Consider the following 18,624-nt stretch of genomic DNA (forward strand, 5'->3'; position numbering starts at 1 on the left):
ACAGAAAGAGGGAAGAAAGGAGAAAAAAGAGAAAGAAAGGGAGGGAAGAAGAGAGAAAGGCACCTAGAAAGAGAAAGGAAGAAGCAAGCGAGAGTCAGATACAGAGAAACAGAAAGACAAACACAGAGAAAGAGCCCAGGCAGAGAGAGGGAAGAGAGAGACGGGGTTGGGGGTGCTATGACCAAGTGTGGGCAGGATGGGGCAGGGTGAGAGAAGGACTCCAGCTCGTGTAAGGAAGATGGGGTTTCCATTTCGCCTCAGCATCCTGTCGCACAGGTGAGGAGCCCAGGTGTGTGTGTTGAGTGGCGTGAGGGGTGGACAGTGTGGAGTGGGCCACAGGGTCCAGCTGGGGCGCTGGGTACCAGACATGTGGCCAACATCCTGGTGGTATCTGTGAGAATAGACGAGGCTGCTCTGGCTATGCAGCTCCCTCTTTCCCCGCTGAACTGATTTTTCATCTTAATAAGGGCAATAATAGTCTGAAAAGCAACTGTGGCCTTTTGGGTGTGTCGCCAGGGAAGTGGATGGGTCCCCAGAGCACCATAAACTCAGCCAAGACTAGTTCATGTGTTTGGAGTTCTTGGCATGTGCCCAATGGCTGGAACTATGGAGCTAGATTTTCCTTAAAGTCTAATCATGTCTTAGTGTTTGAGGAAAGTGAGATTTGAAAGGGGGCTTGTGTGACAATCCCGGTGACCCCCGGGATCACCCCGCGGCCGGCTGTCAGGGAAGACCCACAAAGGATGCTGAGATGGGCCTTAGCTGCCTGTTGCTCTAGGTTTCAAGCACACAAGTTGACTGTATTGGTTGCTGCCCGCTGGCTAATCAGATAATGATAATACTAACATGATGGTAATAATAATACTAATCATAGCTGCTGACAGTTGAGTGTTCTGGGTACCAGATAGCATACAAAGCCCATTACATAACGCTCTTCGAAAACACCATATAAAAATGACGAGATAGGTATTTTACCCATTTTTTTTTTAACAGACAAAGAGACAAGGTCCAAGGAAGTTTAAGTACTTGTTCAAAGTCTCTCATCTGGAAACCAGAGAAACTAGGATGAAAACCAGCTCTGACTCTGGGATCTGGGCCTTTATGTTCCATAACTTCAATGCTGCCTTTTTGGCCCCCTTCTTTTTTTTCCCTTTCCCTTTTTCTTCCTTCACTCCCTCTGTCAATGTCTTTCAGCTGGGTCCTGGCTCAGTGCTCAGGATATGGGGATGAAGAGATCACACCATCCCTGCCTTCACCGACGCGGCAGCTGGTGCTTCCTTTCAACTGGACAGTTGACATCAAGGGCATCTCCCATGAGTGCTCAGTCTACGTGACTGTTTGACTAGTTGGGCCTGTCAGCATCTCCCCTCCTTCTGAGGACCCCAGGTCGTCCTCAGCTCCTGGGCGGATCCCCCCGCCAACAAAACCCATGGAGTAGAATCCATTTCAGCTCACTCTAAGCAGAAGCAGGGCTTCTCCCAGGATTGCCAAACTGTCAGCACCGCCTCATACTTGAAAACGTGGGCTCTGTATTCAGAGGGGCCTGAGTTCACACGCGAGCTCTTTCTTCTTCATGGCTGTGAGACCCGAAACAAGTTACTTAGCCTCTCTGTGTCTCCGTTTCTTTGTCACAGTGGGGATGTGATAATATCTGCCTCGCACACAGTGGATGGAAATGACTGGGCTCCATCTACTCAGCCCTCATCCCCTTGTGAACAGATACATTTATTCAACTGTGATTGAATGAATGAATCCCATCTCCGAGGCCAAATTTAACCTTTATACTATTGATGATAAAAATGGTTTCTTTGACCCAGTCATGATTTACTCTAAAGGAGTTAAAAGCAACTAGAATAAAGATCAAATGAGGTTTTTGCAGACACAGACATAGCTTGGAAGAAGTGTTCCTAGATATATTTTTCCTTAACCTAAAGCATATTGCTGACGTGAGGACTCCAAGCACTAGCTGCTGCCCTAGAGGTTTCCAGAAGCCGTGAGGCAGGTCGTTGTTCCGTGACATGTCACTGAAGCACCTTGGACATTTAGGAAGGTGAGGGCCTTTTCCTTGGGGTCATCAGAGAACAAGGGGCTAGCCATCCTGGAGTTAGGCTGAAGCCCTTGCTGTTTAAGCTGCCATACCATTTATCCTCATAGCTTCGATTATTCATGAAGGATATGACAGAACCACTTTGTTCCCTTTAAATTTTCAGAGGCTTCGTTTCCTAGTGTTGTTGCCCCTGGGGAGCAGGAGGTCCTGCTCTAGTGAAGCCCTCCGTGTCTAGGGTACAATGTGGGGCCGGCAGAAGAAACGAGGGGAGGCGCACACATTTCCAAGGCCACTGCTGTGGGATCGGGAGTTCCCGGCGCTGAATATTTGCACTCAGATTTGATCCTTCCTGCTAATGAACACTGCAGCCTTGGAAGCAACACTGAGCCCCTTAACCTAGGAAATTATAATCGCCGGATTTCACTGGGTGTCTGTCCTGTGCCGAGCACTGCCTCAAGTTCACCAGTACTACCTGAGGCTGGTAGTAGTATCAGCCCATTTTACAGATGGCGAAACTGAGTCTTAGGGTAGTTGTGAAGGTGGGCTTGGGGTCTGACTCTAGAGTTCATGCTTCATCTCTTCACTGCCGTGTGCTGTCCGCTGGGCTCCAACAGGAGGGAGCTGTTACGAGGACAGCGACAAGTCACGTTTTCAATGATTCTACTACACAACTAGTGTTTGTTCAACACAAGTTGGTGTCTGTCTTTGTTTCCTTCTGGCCCTGAGGTCTTGTGCACATCATGCTAGTTGGGGTGCTCAGGGATGGATACGGACTAAGGACGGCTGGACCGTGGAGTGGTGGAGAAGGTGGAGAGGGTGATAGATGGGACAGCCACGGGGCCATGAAAAGGCGCCTCCTTCAGTGAGTGATGCACACAGAATGCAGATTTAAAAAACTCTGTAAAGACTATTCAGAATGTTGGGCGGCATGAGCAAGATCACTGAGGACTGCTGAAGAGATTGAAATGTACAGGATCACCAGGAATGCTGCTTACGTCCCCCTGGGATTAACTCAGTGACGGGGCTCTCCTTTGCTCAGCAGATAACTCTTCTAGAACATAGGAAAATGGCCTGTGACAGCTTTTTGATTCACAGATGTTTACTGCACTTATTAAGTGGCAAGAAACAGGCACAAAAAAAGAGTAAGTAAGACCCAGGTGCTGTGATGGAGGAGGCTTACAGGTTGGCGGAAGGGATAAGATGAACAAACCAGGGTGCCTGGGTGGCTCAGTGGGTTAAGCCGCTGCCTTCGGCTCAGGTCATGATCTCAGGGTCCTGGGGTCGAGTCCCGCATTGGGCTCTCTGCTCAGCAGGGAGCCTGCTTCCCTCTCTCTTTCTGCCTGCCTCTCTACTTGTGATCTCTCTCTGTCAAATAAAGTCTTAAAAAAAAAAAGATGAACAAACCAACATGTAATAATCATAATGATAACAGCTAACACATTGTGTCGGGTCCTATAATAAGTGGTTCCTAAGCATCACCTCATTTAACCTACATAGAAACCCTCTGCAGAGTAAATGTAATGTTAGCGTTCCCATTACATGAAGGAGGGGACTGAGCAGCCTGCCTGAGGAGTTGAGTTTTGGACGTAGACTGTCTGCCTCCAGGGGCCATGGCTTCGCCGTGTCCGCAGGGACAGCAGAGGGAGGAGGAGGACGCAGCCCGGGGACACAGGAGAGGGGATGCTCTGTGTGGGGGGCAGCGGAAACGCGACGTTAGCTGCTCTAACAGGTGGTCCCCGGAATCTCTGGAATTAAGACAACAGGAGTTTCTTTTCTCCCCCTGCTCGCATAACGTCTAAATGGCCATGCGGCAGGGACAGGACACGGCATGAAAAGCCAGTCACTGAAGGTCCTAGCAGTAGGAGGCATAAGCTCCCGGGTCAGCTTTGCCGACTGCCGGGAAACGGGAGGCCAGAGAGCACGGAGGGTCTCACAGGAAGGGGCGGCCTGCAAGTGGTGGCATCACGTGACCTCTGCCACGGCCCACCGGCTTGAGCTCAGGTGTGTGCCCCAGCTGGACATGGGGCCGGGGCCTGGGGAAGGCGGCTTGAAAACGCTGTCAGTGGCTGGACAGCCCGCTCGGCCACACCCCTGCGGGAGCTGTGGGTCCTTCCGTGTTACTGAGAGAGGAGGGGAAGGTGGCCAGAGGGAAAGACCTACCCTGCCTCTACTACTCTCCGTCTCCACCTCCGCCTCCCCTCTTGTCCGGGGTGCCTGCGTGTCATCCTGAGATCACAGTGCAAAGGCCACTTCCTTGCGAAAGCCTCTCCCGCCACCCCCCGCCCCGCTGCCTCCCTCCTCCCCCGCCTCTACCCCAGGTCATTCCCCTCTTAGAAGCACTATATCGGCTTGGATCTCCCTTTCGGGGCACTTGGCAAAGTGATTCTTGTGATTCTGCAGTTCTTTGCCCACCTTTGATTTATAGGGCTTCTTGCTGGAAGGAGAAAATCTGTTTTTTTTTTTCTCTGTTGAATGCCTGGTGCCTAATCTGGAACTGGGCGGGCCCTTGGACCTCTGTGCGGAAGGAGCAAATGAACGAAGACTGAATCATAAGATTCAGAAATTTATCCCATGCAGAAGGGCTCCGCATGGCTCCTGGAGCGGCTGGGGCCTTGCATGATCAATGATGATTTTGTTTTCAACAAAATATTCTGCAGATGGTTGTGTCCTTTCTGCTAAAACGGAAGGACTATCCGACAGGTCCAAATCCTCCAGCACACGGAGGACCCCGACTCCCCCCCCAGGCTCTACCAGTGTAATGTTCACATGATGTATGGTGAGTCGGCCATTCAGAGAGGACCATCTGCGGTGGGGGAGCCTCGGATGCCCCCTCCAAAGACCCCCGGCTCTCCCATCTGTGGTTGCTCCCTCCCAGCGATTTGAGGGGCAGGGGGAAGTGCCCCATCCCTAATGAGTACAACTGAATAATTGAGTAGTAGCCATTTAAGCCTGTCTGAAAGCTGAGCTCTGCTTTCCTTTCCACGATCTGTGGCCCGTCGCAGGCTGCGCCTCTCTGTTCAGATGACATGATGCAAAGGTAAAAGGATGCCCAAAACCGGAAAGCATCAAATGTCAGACTCAGACACAACGGACCGCGAGTGACAGCAATGCCACCCTGCAGTAACCAAGCACATCCCAGCCAAGACAGTCCAGGCCCTACCAGCTTGTTAAACAGGACGGGCAGCAAATTCCTGGTGGCAAGGCCCTGACCTGAGCCCCACTCACTTTCCCTTTACGAGACTGTAGGCCCATTTTTGACCAGATTCTGAAAATACAATCAGGGGCATTACCTTCTCAGGCCGTCTGGTTCTGCTCTTGTCAGGGGGAAAGGGTGTTCAAAGATGTGACAGAGCAGTGTAGACCCCGGGGCAATTCCACTGGGAAAGTAATCTACTCGGGATGGAATGTCTCCTACACAGTGGTCCCTCCCTTATCCGTGGTTTTTCTTTCCGTGGTTTCAACTGCCTGTGGTCAACCCAGGTCCAGAAGCAGACGGTCGGAAAGGTCAGCAGTAGCCTGGTGCTACATCCCCGAGCCTGCATCATTCACCTCATTCCTAGTCATCCTGAGGCATCTTACCATCTCACATGGACACAGGAAGGGTGCCTACAGTACAATGAGGTATTTTAAGAGATCACCGTCCTATAACTTCATTACGATACACTGTTGCAGTTATTCTGTTTCTCGCTGTGTTGTTCATCTGTCACTATGCCTCACTGATAAATTAAACTTTATCCTAGGTGTGGACAGACAGGAAAAAACATGGTACATAGGCTTTAGTGTATCTACAGTTCCAGGCATCCACGGGGTGGGGGTGGGGAGTTTTGGAACAAAGCCCCCTTGGATAAGAAGGGACTGTGGTGCTGTCTTAGTGTCCTTCAGAATTATAGCTGAGGCTGGGATTCCTCACATTCTGTCTGCAAACTCCCCAGCCTTGGATAAGAACCAGACAGCAGTCTTGGTGCCATTAGAACTGCAAACTTCATATTAACTTGAGTTAGGAAAATTTATGCTAATTAGGTGGGGATTTTTTTGTTTGTTTGTTTTTTTGAGTGGGAGAGAACGTGGGGGCAGGCAGAGGGAGAGAGAAAATCTTAAGCAGACTCTATGCCCAGTGCAAAGCCTGACGTGGAGCTCGATCTCATGTCCCTGAGCTCATGACCTGAGCCAAAATCAAGAGCTGAAGACTTAAGCCACTGCACCACCTAGGTGCTACTATCCTAATTAGGTCTAATCTGTCATCTTATCAGCCCCAAATGAGAAAACATGCCCCTGGACCACAGCTCCTGGCTCTACAACACTGGGTAGAGGTCAAACAAATGCATAAATGAAGGAATGAATGATGTGGGTTTTCCCAACATTCCGGGTTGTTAAATGGAGAGAATAGGTTTTGGAATTAGCCAGAGTTGGGTGTGAATCCTAGTTCTGCTGCCTGCTACTTGTATCTTTTTCAGGCCCCTGTGGGCCCTCTGCAGTGAGAAGGGAGGTGGCCCAGGGAATGTGGCTGCACTCATTTCCCCTTGCGGCCGTCGTGAGAGCTTCCCACGTATCACCACGAACAGTGGCTCCAAAAACAAAACAAAAGAAAACAGTTGTATTTTATCCTGGAGATCACAGGTCCAAAATGGATTTCACTAAGCTCAAATCAGAGCGTTAGTGGGGCTGTGTCCCTTCAGGAAGCTCCAGGAGGACAGCCCATTTTCCCATCTTTCCCAGCATCTGCACACCGCCCGCATGCCTTGGCTTGTGGTCTCTTCCCCCATCAGCAAAGCCAGCAGTGCAACATCTTTAAATCTCTTTCTGACGCTTCTACCTTCCTTTTCCATCTTTAAAGACCCTTGCGATGACCTTGGGCACCCCTGGATCTTCCAGGCTAATCTTTCCATCTGGAGGTCTTTCCCTTGATCACATCTGCAAGATTGTTTTGCCATGCAAGAGAAACGACTCACTGGAGCCAGGGGCGAGGACGTGGGTGTCAGTGGGAGGTCATAATCCTGCTACCACGGCAAGCACGGGCCGGAGGCTGCACTTACCAGATTTGTTCAACAGTGATGGGAAGCGCCTCTGTTCTTCCTAGGTGACCCCAGATAGTGCCTAAAAAAGCACTCCCTAGGGAGCCCCGCCCCCCACCATGACAGCCGTGTATGCTTGTTCCTTGGGAGGAATCTAGCTCTGGGGGTGACTCACTGCTCTTTCCACTGTGGGGCAATGGAATGGTCTGGGCTCTCCCTAGGACTCCTTGGTTTTTGTAAGATAGCGTCAGCTCCACCCAGCTTGGTTCAGTATTCACATACGTGGATGTGCAGTTGGCCAAAAGTCCTCTAATGGCCACCTTGAACTCAGTGCTGCACACCACCAGTCAGATCTTGGTTGGGAGAAGCACCATTTGAGGAGACCCACTCACTTGAGAGCTGGGCCGTCCAATGACACCTTTAAACTCTCCATAGGTTAAAACACACCACATCCCTTTGGCCCTGGGTATCTGCTTTCGCTAAATGTTGCTTTACTTTGGAGCTATTAGCTGACATTCAGGGCACACCATAAGAACAAGCATCACGGAAATAGTTGCATTTATTTTAACAGCCTTGTGGAGGATGGTTTACTGCATGTCCACATACATTTCCTATGAGAAACCACAGAGAGCTACTTCCAGTCTCTGAACACAGGACTAGCTATGGTTCCCCCACTAATTGGTTTGTTTCCCTCAAATGAACACTAGCTTGTGTGGCTGGTTAGGAAGGAAGGATCTGCAGCAAAGCTTTAGGATGTCAGAGTCCACATTATGGGCACCTACTTGTCTTCCAATCTCATGGCTTCTTTCCCGTTTGCCTAATCTGTCTGACATTTTGGATCTTACTGTTTTAGTGTCCAGAAGCTCAGAATAAGGCATGCTAAAAACTTTTGTTATCCCCCAAGAGTGAGACACATGCCCGTCTTGGTTCCAGGAACAAACTCAAAATGAAAAAAAGATAAACATACAAAAGGAAACCTTATCAGTGCCAATGTTTTAAACACTGGTCCCCAGCAGAACCAGGTACAGCACCACTATAGAGACTGGAGTTTGTGTCGACAACACGAAAACAAGTCTCCGGCACTTGGTATGCTGAGCACACAAAGACCATAAATGCCAGCATTCTAAATGGCTTGCTTGCTGCTAGTAGATTCACTGGCACTGAAATCCATTTCTTTTCTAAGGATGTTTAGCTTTTATTATATCCTTACTCATGGTCAGAAGACATCAGCACATTTGCTAACGCGATGGAATATATTCCTCATAAGGCATTCCTAAAGTTTCATGTCTTTGCCTTCACATTTTCGTGTGTGAGTTTGCCTTCTTGGAAAGGAAAACAGAAACATCCTTTATACCGGGTAGGGTTTCGATAGCCGTAGAAAGCCAAGATAAGAAAAAAATGAATGTTGGCAGAACCTCCAGTGAAAACATCTTTGAGATAGACCCAACCATATGAGTTCATTTCTGAGCTCATCAAACCATGGAACCACCAATACAGAGAGCAAACCCTATTAAAGGCTGTATTAGGAGCTTCTCTTTTTAATCTCTAACCCTCAGAATCCAGAACATAGTGTGTATTCAGTAAGTACATGTTGGATGAACAAATCATATCTCTCATGTTCAGAAAGACTGAAGTTCTATGCAGACCCCAGTAGACTGTGATGGGAACACAGTCCGTGCTGTGTGGCAGGTGTGCAGTAGGGACTGACTGACTGGCACTGAGATGTATCCAAACCACAGAAGAAATTTCTGTCACCCCTGGACTGCGAGGCAGCAATTTTGTATTTCTATTATTTCTCCTCTCCCCTTATCAAAGACATGCCTGATGGGTGATACTAGCATGTTCTACCACTCTTCCAGGTATTTTAGGTTTACGTGTCATTCCCAATGTGCTAATACAACCTCCACTCACCTCTCCCACTCAAGAAAAGCTATCAGAACACAAATGAATAGGGACGTCATGACGATGGGAACAACCTAGAATCCATGGTTTATCAAAGAATCCATTTATCAAAGAATCCATTTATTGAAGAAGTAAGTCATCCACCATTTTGGTGCTACAGATAATATTAGTAGTGCATGACTAATGAGGCATCGCATAATGATCAGCGTAACAGTCCATTGTGAGACCAATACTGAAACGATCTCCGAGACCCACTGAGTCCTCACATGCCATCTTGGAGACCTCTCAGACTCTAGATGCTCATCCTACCCCCAACACAGTCATCTGTATGAGCTCTGCCACGCACGTGAGCTTCATCCAGAACCACAGAGATCACAGCCACTAACGGACCTAGCTCACATAGGAATCTCATTGCCAGCTGGCCCTCAGTCCACTCTCACCATTATGATTTTGAGGAAGAAGAGGCACAACCAACCGACTTACCACGCCGCCGCCAGCCGAGTGCACAAGCACAGACATCCCTTCTCGAAGGTTGGCAACTTCAAACAGCATCATGTAGGCTGTGACGAAGTTCATGGGGAATGCGGCAGCCTCCGAGAAGCTCATGTCGTCTGGGATCTTGTAGACAAATTCCACTGGCGTGCAGACCACCTCTGCCCAGGCATTGTAATTGACAAATGCCATGACACGGTCCCCGATCTGGGAATGGGGAGGCACAAGGTTAATGGAAGCTTCTTACTCTTTTTTGAAAGATTTCTCAAATCCTCCTTTTTTTTTTTTTTTAAGATTTTATGTATTTGATGCAGAGAGGGAGAGAGAGAGAGCACAAGCTGAGGGAGTGGGAGAGGAAGAAATAGGCTACCCGCTGAGCAAGGAGCCTGATGTGGGGCTCGATCCCAGGACCCAGGGCTCATGATCTCACCCAAAAGCAGATGCTTAACCAATTAAGCCACCCAGGCCTCCCAAGACTTCTAAAATCCCTTTAAGAACCTAATGGAAACTAGAAAAAAACAAAAACAAAAGAAAACAACCAAACCCTCAAATACACTCACCCTCACTTGCCTCCCAATTCCAAGGCATTTGTGGATGCTCTGAAGGCCATCTATGAAAACTTCCTGTAGGCCATGGAAGTCAGGTTCTCTACCCCCTTTCCCAAGCATATATGTACAATGTCATCACATCACGCACTAGCACGTTAGTGTCGGAAGCTCATTTTACCAGCTCAGCCTTGCATCTCATCTCTGTTTTGGAGTCGAGGAGAACTAAGCCATAAGGAAATTTAAACAGGCAGAACTGAGAGTAAAATCTACTCTCATTTGTTTTCTGCCACTCCATAGGGATTCTCTGCCAGGCTAGTTTTTTGGGGCATTTGCATCAAAGGTTAGCACCGGATTACAGATCACAGTAGACGTAAGATGGGGTACATCAGAGGCGTGTATAAATGTAAGTGCAGGAGACTGAACGAGAACAACCAGACTTACTTAGAGAAAAACAGGAGGGTGCCATGGGGTGTGACAAACAACTAGCCCTTTTTTGGACACATATTATACATTAGGCATTGTCCTAAGGGCATCGCATGTTTTAACTCATCTTTACAAAACCCCTATGAAGGCATGGCTGAGTACTGTGTTCTTTTTATCAGTTGTTTACATAGCCAGACATCATGGGAAAAAAAAAACAAAAAACATTCTTTAAAGTGGTTATGATGGATTGCTAAGTTTTTTCATAGCATATCATCATTAAAGGGAAATAGAAATGAGTGAACCGATGGTAGCAGCTTGTAGGAGTTGTGGAGCGCTGGTGAAGTTGAACCACTCTGCCCTTTGATGTTAGTTGCTTGGACTGTGACTTTCAAACACAATATTCAAATCGCTGTGGTCAGAGTGAAGTTTCAGTAAATGAATGGCTTTCATATACGTGTGCTTTCGTTTTATGTATTTATAACGGAGTCTCCTGTTTTCTCTATAGCTTAACATTTCTCTTCCTTCCCTTCTTTCCTACTCAACAAATGACAACAGAAGCCTCCTATGAGATGGGTTCCTAAGAGCTCACATTACAGATGAATGGTTATAGATTTTACGGACATTGAAATGGAGGCCAAGAGAGATGAAGGCACACGCCCAAGGTCATGTAGCTAGGGAGTAGCTGAGACAGGATTTGAGTCTCGCAAGGCTGACTCCAGATACAAATGATTAATCCATCACACCCGGGGTAAGCGCTACAAAGACGACAGAGTTCTCTAAGGGTGCACTCCAGGTGGACCGTCCGCCACTGGGAATATTAGTGTAACTCTTTACGTTTCTTCCATGTATTAGGAAGGGGTCCTTAGGGAAAGTAAGTAACATAATATACATATAGCATACTTGGCAGTGATGCATGCAAGGTGAAGCAAGAACAGTCAGTGTTACTGATTTCTGTAACAGACTGGTTTCTGGTCTCATGGAACTCACAGGTCAATGATCACACACTACACACAGACCCACTGTGTCTCACAAAGCAGAAGGCACAGCTGTCTAATGAAGGAACCGATGTAAAGGAGAGGCTGTCCCAGTAGCAGTGAGTGTCCCAATCCCTAGAGGGGTTGAAGACCAGCGGCTGAATATTGGGTATTAGCATCTTAAATGTCCAGTCTGGTCCCGGCTTGGATCGGAGGATAGCCAAGTTCTAACACTGGCATCCTCTTCTGCACAGCATCATGCAAACCCAAAGACACATAGTACTGTGGGGTAGTGTCAGCACAGAGGGCAGTGAAGAGTAGTTCAGCCACCTCGACAGTGACGGTCACAGCCATCCCAGCAGGGCTGACTGCTCTAGGGCTCTCCTTCAACTTTGCACCATCACTTCCTTATAAAGATGCCAAGACTGGTTTAGCCATCACATCAGATCTAGTCTGAGTCCAGACGTAGGCAGCCTTTTTTTTTTTTTTTTTTTAATATCCAATTCACCTCCTTGTTTGATTTTACTAATAAAAAGAAATCGGTACTGGGTGACGGAGCTCCAGTTTTTCCTTTATGGCTGTGCCTCTGGAGACAAATTTGCGAGCCTCCCCTGCAATGCATCATGCATCAGACCAAGAGAGCTATTCACTGTGCTGCCCTGTGATAGTCCATCTCCGACGTCGTGGTTGAAAATCTCAAGTCAAAATTTTAGGTGGAATATTAGTATCGGTTTTCCCCTAAGTTGCACCCAGACTGGAAATGTACAGGTGGCTTCCGTCATTTGTTTGTGCAGCTGAAAGTCACTGGAGGGGACTGGGAGTGAAGGAGAGGACTGACAGGAAGTAAGCCAGGCCCAAGCAGCGGAAGAGGGATCATATATAAAGGAAAAATATATAATCAAGCACCATATGACCTCCTTCGAAACCGAGGCCAATGACATCACTGTCTACTGTTATATTCTAAAATAATGGAGTATTTGTGCAAGGCTCAGGATTAATAGCATGAGGAGTGTGATCTGCTCCTTTGGGACTAGGTGGAGGAGTGAAGAACAGATACTGTTCCTCATACGCAGCACTTTTGGGGAGAGATGGCGCTGCCTCTGGGTCTACTGCTAACCTGGGGACAGAAAATGCAAAGTCATATGAAAGGAAGGTGGAAGTGCATTGACGTCTTTCTTAACACTTTTCTGCTGTATTATCTGGAAACCAGTGACAAAACGACTGATGTGTGAGATGAGAATTTTCAGACATTCACCCCAGAGACTTTGGAACATATTGATATTTTCAGAGTGTATTGAGGCTCAGATGCACTGGGCCTGAGCCGCAGGCTCTAATTCAAGGCCAAGGGCATTTTGGCATTGCCTTTATAGGATTTTCCTTTCTGCATTTAGCTCTGCAGCATTTGCAGGTTGGGAACAGGCGTGAAGATCTGGTGACTTGAATCCATGTCCCGTTACCTCTCTAGCCTCATCGGAAACACCTGTACCCTTCTGAACTTCATCTCCAAGGGGATAATAGCAGTCCTTACCTCTCAGCATTGTGTCGAGGCTGAAGAAGGGTGACGTGCCCGTGTTTCTGGTTATGGTGGACTCTCAAATGTTAGCTCTGTTCATTTCTCCCTGGGGAAGCACTTAAGTTATGAGCGAGAGCTCTTGGACCTGATTGGCATTGGTTTTTCTCACTCCAAACTGCTGCAATTTTGTGCAATTGATTTGCCCACAGTTTTTCAGTTTTTAGAGACCAGATTCTATTTGATTTGCATTACAGTGGTAGGAAGGGTCATATTTCTTTTCATCGATAAGAAATTTTTTATTATGGAGAATTTCAAACACGTACAAAATAGAAAAATATAATAACGCTCTTTATCCACTGCCCTGTTCCCAAAGCCATCAACCCCTGGCCAGTTCTGTTTCATTCGCAAGTATCTCTACCCTGTGCCTTTAAAAATCATCATTCAAAAATGTCACTTTCCCAAAAGAATCATTAATAAGGGGCGCCTGGGTGGTTCAGTCAGTTAAGCATCTGCCTTTGGGATCGAGCCCCACAATGGGCTCCCTGCTTAGCAGAAAGCCTGCTTCTCCTTCTCCCTCTGCCTGCCACTCTGCCTACTTGTGATCTCTCTCTCTCTCTCTCTCTCTGTCAAATAAAGAAATAAGATCTTAAAAAAGGGGGGGGGGATCATTTATAAGCGATTACTTAAATGCATCAGTTAAGTAGATGCTGAAAGGAACCAGATTATGAAATACAGAGGATGTTTCTGCCCAACTTCTATGTTTTGAAGTTGGTTTTTGAGCCTGAGGCAGTGGGAAAATGGGAGCCATGGAGAGGGTGAGGGGTTATGCAAGCCTAGTTAATCCAAAGCCAGATATTCTTGTCAACAGCTGTATTGCATGAATTAAGGGGAAGACAAATTTTTCCCTGGCTACCTCACCAGGCTGTCCCCAGGAGCAACCAAGCCAGTACACGAGAAAGGCATGAGGCATGTGGAAAATCCTATCATTTATAAACATGTTAGTAAAGCCTACCAGTGAGATACAATAATAACACACACCATAGATTCTCTCAGACTTTTTTCTCATCATCTTTTATATGTCAACAGATTCCAAACGGATATGACTTTCTTCCATCATTAGTCAGCACATTACCTCATATCCTTTCACGCTGTCCCCTAGAGCTTCCACAATCCCAGAACACTCAAATCCTGGCACCAGGGGGGTCTTGGGAGGGTTGTCGATGTTCCCCTGTCGCACCATCAAGTCAATGAAGTTTAAACCACTGTGAATGGCAAATGTAGAAAGAGAGACATTCAACATGGAATCCAAGAGAATACACTTGGCTTGACGTTTCTTCCGTCCCCTTCCCCCACTCCTCTCTCTTTTCTTTTTATTTATTTATTTTTTTTATTTCTTGAAAAATATGCCTAATAGTAAGTCATTTGACTGGAAGTCACAAATAAAGCAAAAACAATTATCTCTACAGACAAGGGAGTTGGGATAGCCGTTGTGGATGTTGTCCTGCGATGTACAAGACAGCCCCTTTGTGCGCTCGCAGAGCCTGCTTGCTCCTACTCTAACAACACGTGTTGGCTAACCTGGACATTAGCCGTGCTAGCATTTCCTCATGGGGAAAGAATATACTGGGAAGGAGTTCTAAGAAGACACATGGAAAGCAGCCAGACACCATGGCCATCAGCCAGTCCACAAGAAGAGAGAGAGAAAAAGGACAGATTCAAAAGGTCTCAAACCAACCTCACATATCAGTCAGCGCACAAACTCACACCAGCACTGTGCCATCCATGGCGCCCATAATGGCAAGTAGCCACCTTCAAGGGACTACATTACATCCTACTGGGGGACTGTAACTGGACATGAAATCAAACAGATTGATACTGGAGGGTTTGTTTCACAAATCTTAGTTCTCTCTGGATGAGAAAAGGGACCAGGTCTTTTCTATTAACATACTACTTTTGAAATACATTAGTTATCATTAAAATATATTAAGCAAAAAAATAAAATAAAATAAAATAAGATAAAATATATTAAGCCATCCCCTTGGAAAATCATATACTCAATTTTAATAATATCAGTGTTCCAAACTGTTGTTTTCTTTTTAAGAGCTAGTCTTAGAAACTGCGTTGAACACTCATTTACTAATCAAATTAGAAAACACATTTTTTTTTTCACCAGATACTCTAATGAGTATATAGAGTTAGTTACTAACTGTTTTCATAAGACTCGGGTTATAGGGAACAGGCATAAAAACTCCTCGGTCTGGCCCAGGGTCCTTCTTTTCCAAGCAAGATGACTCGAACCACTTTTAAAACACAGCTTGCCCATTCCTTCCTCAGCTGCCTTGGAGCCAAGGAAACATCAAACTCTACCTAGATCTCCTGGTCATCACTGTCCCCGACAGAGAGTGGGTAACGATGAGGAGGATGACTTCCTTGAAAGGTGGGTTCAAGGGCGGCCACCTTCTCAAAGTTTTCCTGGCCATATATCAGGCTGCCTGAAGTTTTCCTGCCCTAGCTGAAGTATCGCTAATGTGTGTCCTCCTCAAAGGCAGCCGCCTGCCTCGTGTCCCTCTGTTTCCTGAGCACCTGGCATGTACCAGACCCACAGCGGCATAACAGGTACCAAGCAGCACCTGCCAGGTGAAGGAGGGTACTCATGAGTACTCAAACAGAGGTGTCGCCGGTGTGAGTGGCCTTTCAAAAAGGAGCAAAGGGATGCTCGGAGGAATGGACACATTTCCGAGATGCGCATGTAGACTTCCAGAGATCCTACGCTTTGATGGTTAACAGTTCGTAGGGTCATTGATCAACCAAACTGTTCTCCAGTAGCACGGTCAGGTTAAGAGCCTGGAGCGGCCTGGACACCAATCCCAGTTCCACCACTTTCGCCTGTGTCACCTCGGACCAGTTCCTTAGCCTCTGCAAGCCTCCGTTTCCTGATCGGTGAAGTGGAGGCTGTGGTCATACCTGTCTCACAGGGGTGCTGGGAAAATGAGTGGCAGGTAAACACCTAAGCAAGATGCCGGGTACATAGTAAGTATCCAATGAACGCTAGCATTCAGATGTGTATCTTCTCTTGAGAAGGCGGAAGTACATGCTACGTTTTAGGAAGACTCCCACTGAACAAGAGTTAAAAACAGTTTCAGAACTGCGATAGGAAAACTTGGCTATACCCATAAGCTTCACTTGTGTGAAACAGCCCATCTTCCAACCCAACCAAAGAAAGCAAGCATCACAGCCTAACAATAAAAGGAATTTCTATGTCCCAGATCAAGCACTCCATCCCGTTTCCTGCATATTTTAGTTCAGTGTTTTCCTTTGTGTGAAAACCTGTGATTTCCCAAGACCCTGATGGAGCAATGCCAGAAGAAATTACTTGACAGTCCTGTAAACCTGCTAGCCCCCCCGGAGAAGGTCGCATCCTAGACACTTGTTTTGCTGTTCAGTCGGGCCACCTTGGACTCCCATCCAGCATGACATGGGCACACTGTAAGCTGAGAGCCAGCTGTGCAAATCCAGCGAGAAAGGCCAAGTAAGACCGACTTTAGAAAAGCCCATAATATCCCATTTCCACAGTGAGGCAAGAAGCGATTCTGCTGGGGTTGTGGAGAATGCCGCCTGTCGTCAGGAAAGAAACAGGAAGTGGGTATATTCCAGGGGACAGGGGATGGGCCAGTGTTCATGCCCACACAAAGAGTGGTGAACATTTATTAATGGAGTACCTTTACATGCTGTACCGGACCTAGTGCAAGGTGCCCGTCCACACACCTGCTCCTGAGATGGATACAGGGAGCCTTTACTGAGGGTTCAGTTTGTGGCAAGAACTGTGCTAAGTAGTTTACTTTCATAATTTAAGACTCAACGATACTCCTACGAGGTATGAACTATCACACCCATTATTCAGATGAGAAAACAGAGACTGAGCACGATGAAGTAACTTGCTGATGGTCTCACCTTTCGAAACGGTCAAAGTCAGGATCTGAATGCAAGCGAAGTCTAGAACTTGAACACTTACATACAGCATCTCTTCATGGGAACCTCACCCATGGCCCTGGCTGAAGTGACGTGTCCTAGGGGCCATGTTTATCACTTCTCTCTTGACAGCGGATTGTACCAGTGGGGGGCCCAAGGTTGGAGGAGTGGCCATGCCTAACCTAAGCAGGAATCCATTGCTTCTTACCAGTGTTCCCTCCAAAACTCGGAACTAGGAAACACATATCAATAAAAACTTTTCATCAGGAAGGACATCAAAAGATAGAACTGAGCTAGAGGGCCCCACTGACCTGCGCTCTGGGAAGGCAAAAGTGAAAAAGCCAGTATGTAGGAAATTAAAGGAAAAAGACTCAGAAGAGCAATAGAAGCAACCTAACAGGCTGACCAAGGGTAGGCTTCCCAGATTTCGGTACCAGGCTGCCCAGAGTGAGAAGGTCCAGTCTCCATGCGTGGGCCGGCCCAGGCCCAGTGTGCCTCCTGCCCTCTGATTCACGAATTCTTTTGCTACTCCACACCTGTCTTTAGAACAGAACCTCTTTGTTTGGGTTACGTGTGTGGTCCCTGTCTGACGAAACCAAAAGACACAAACAAAGTAAAACAAATACTGTAATCAATAGCCCTAAATCATCCACTGGACAGACATTTTTTACCTCATTTTTAAAAAAGATTTTACTTATTTATTTGACAGAGAGATTCACAAGTAGGCAGAGAGGCAGGCAGAGAGAGAGAGGCGGGGAAAGTAGGCTCCCTGAGGAACAGAGAGCCCGATGCAGGGCTTGATCCTAGGACTCTGAGATCATGACCTGAGCCAAAAGCAGAGGCTTAACCCACTGGGGCACCCAGGCACCCTGACCTCATTTTTTAAAAAAACAAAACCAGTAACACTGTGCAGAGATAGTAAGTTTATCAGCCCAAGGCCACACAGACAGTGAAGAGCGAAGCCATGGACTTAGGTGGGAGCTGACACTTTTCTTCTGCTGAACTATACATATTCTTAATTATAGTTTCCAGTATTCTCTAAGATAACCTGATTTTCACTGAGACATTGTTTGGGGATGGCAAGGACTATTTTCATGACCCAGGCTCACATAGAGGGTAATCTACAGATGTCTCTCTTACCTAATATTTATATGGTTCTTAAACATTTATAATTGTTGCAAAAATAAAATAAAATAATGCTGGAAAGTGCTTAATAAAATGTTCTGCTAGGTAATCTCACTTTTCTCAAAGATTAGTATAATTATTTTAAAAGATTTTATTTATTCATTTGACAGACAGAGATCCCAAGTAGGCAGAGAGGAAGCAGAGAGAGAGGAAGGGAAGCAGGCTCCCTGCTGAGCAGAGAGCCTGACAAGGGGCTTAATCCCAGGACCCTGAGATCATGATCGGAGCCGAAGGCAGAAGCTTTAACCCACTGAGCCACCCAGGTGCCCCAAAGCCCACTGAGCCTCCCAGGAGCCCCAAAGATTTGTATAATTTTAATAAAGAAGACTTTAAATTGTTCTTCCCATACTGTTACTCAAAGGCTATGTTTAAAGGGTTATGAAGACAGGTTTGGCAAAGGGACCCCCAAAATCTCAAAGCAAAGGATGAGAGATGTGATAGAAGACACAGGTAGATGTGGGGTTAGTCCCTTTACAAAATCTCACTCTGTTTTGTCACAGGACAGTGCAGTTTGCAATGTGCTTTCACACACATCTCATGAATCCTTATAACAATCCCA

General features: G+C 46.9%; 1 protein-coding gene across 1 annotated transcript in view; it reads right to left on the bottom strand.

Moving 5' to 3' along the window:
• Positions 1-18,624, bottom strand: part of VAT1L (vesicle amine transport 1 like) — a 135,208-nt gene that overhangs the window by 98,119 nt on the left and 18,465 nt on the right. Inside the window, exons 2-3 of the mRNA XM_082712103.1 lie at positions 14,044-14,173; positions 9,445-9,660 (exon numbers count right to left, since the gene is read on the bottom strand). Coding sequence (XP_082568229.1) covers positions 9,445-9,660; positions 14,044-14,173 — 346 coding nt within the window. The remainder of the gene's footprint in view (positions 1-9,444; positions 9,661-14,043; positions 14,174-18,624) is intronic.

The sequence above is a fragment of the Mustela nivalis genome (assembly GCF_964662115.1).
Source record: "Mustela nivalis genome assembly, chromosome: 18".
Lineage (NCBI taxonomy): Eukaryota > Metazoa > Chordata > Mammalia > Carnivora > Mustelidae > Mustela > Mustela nivalis.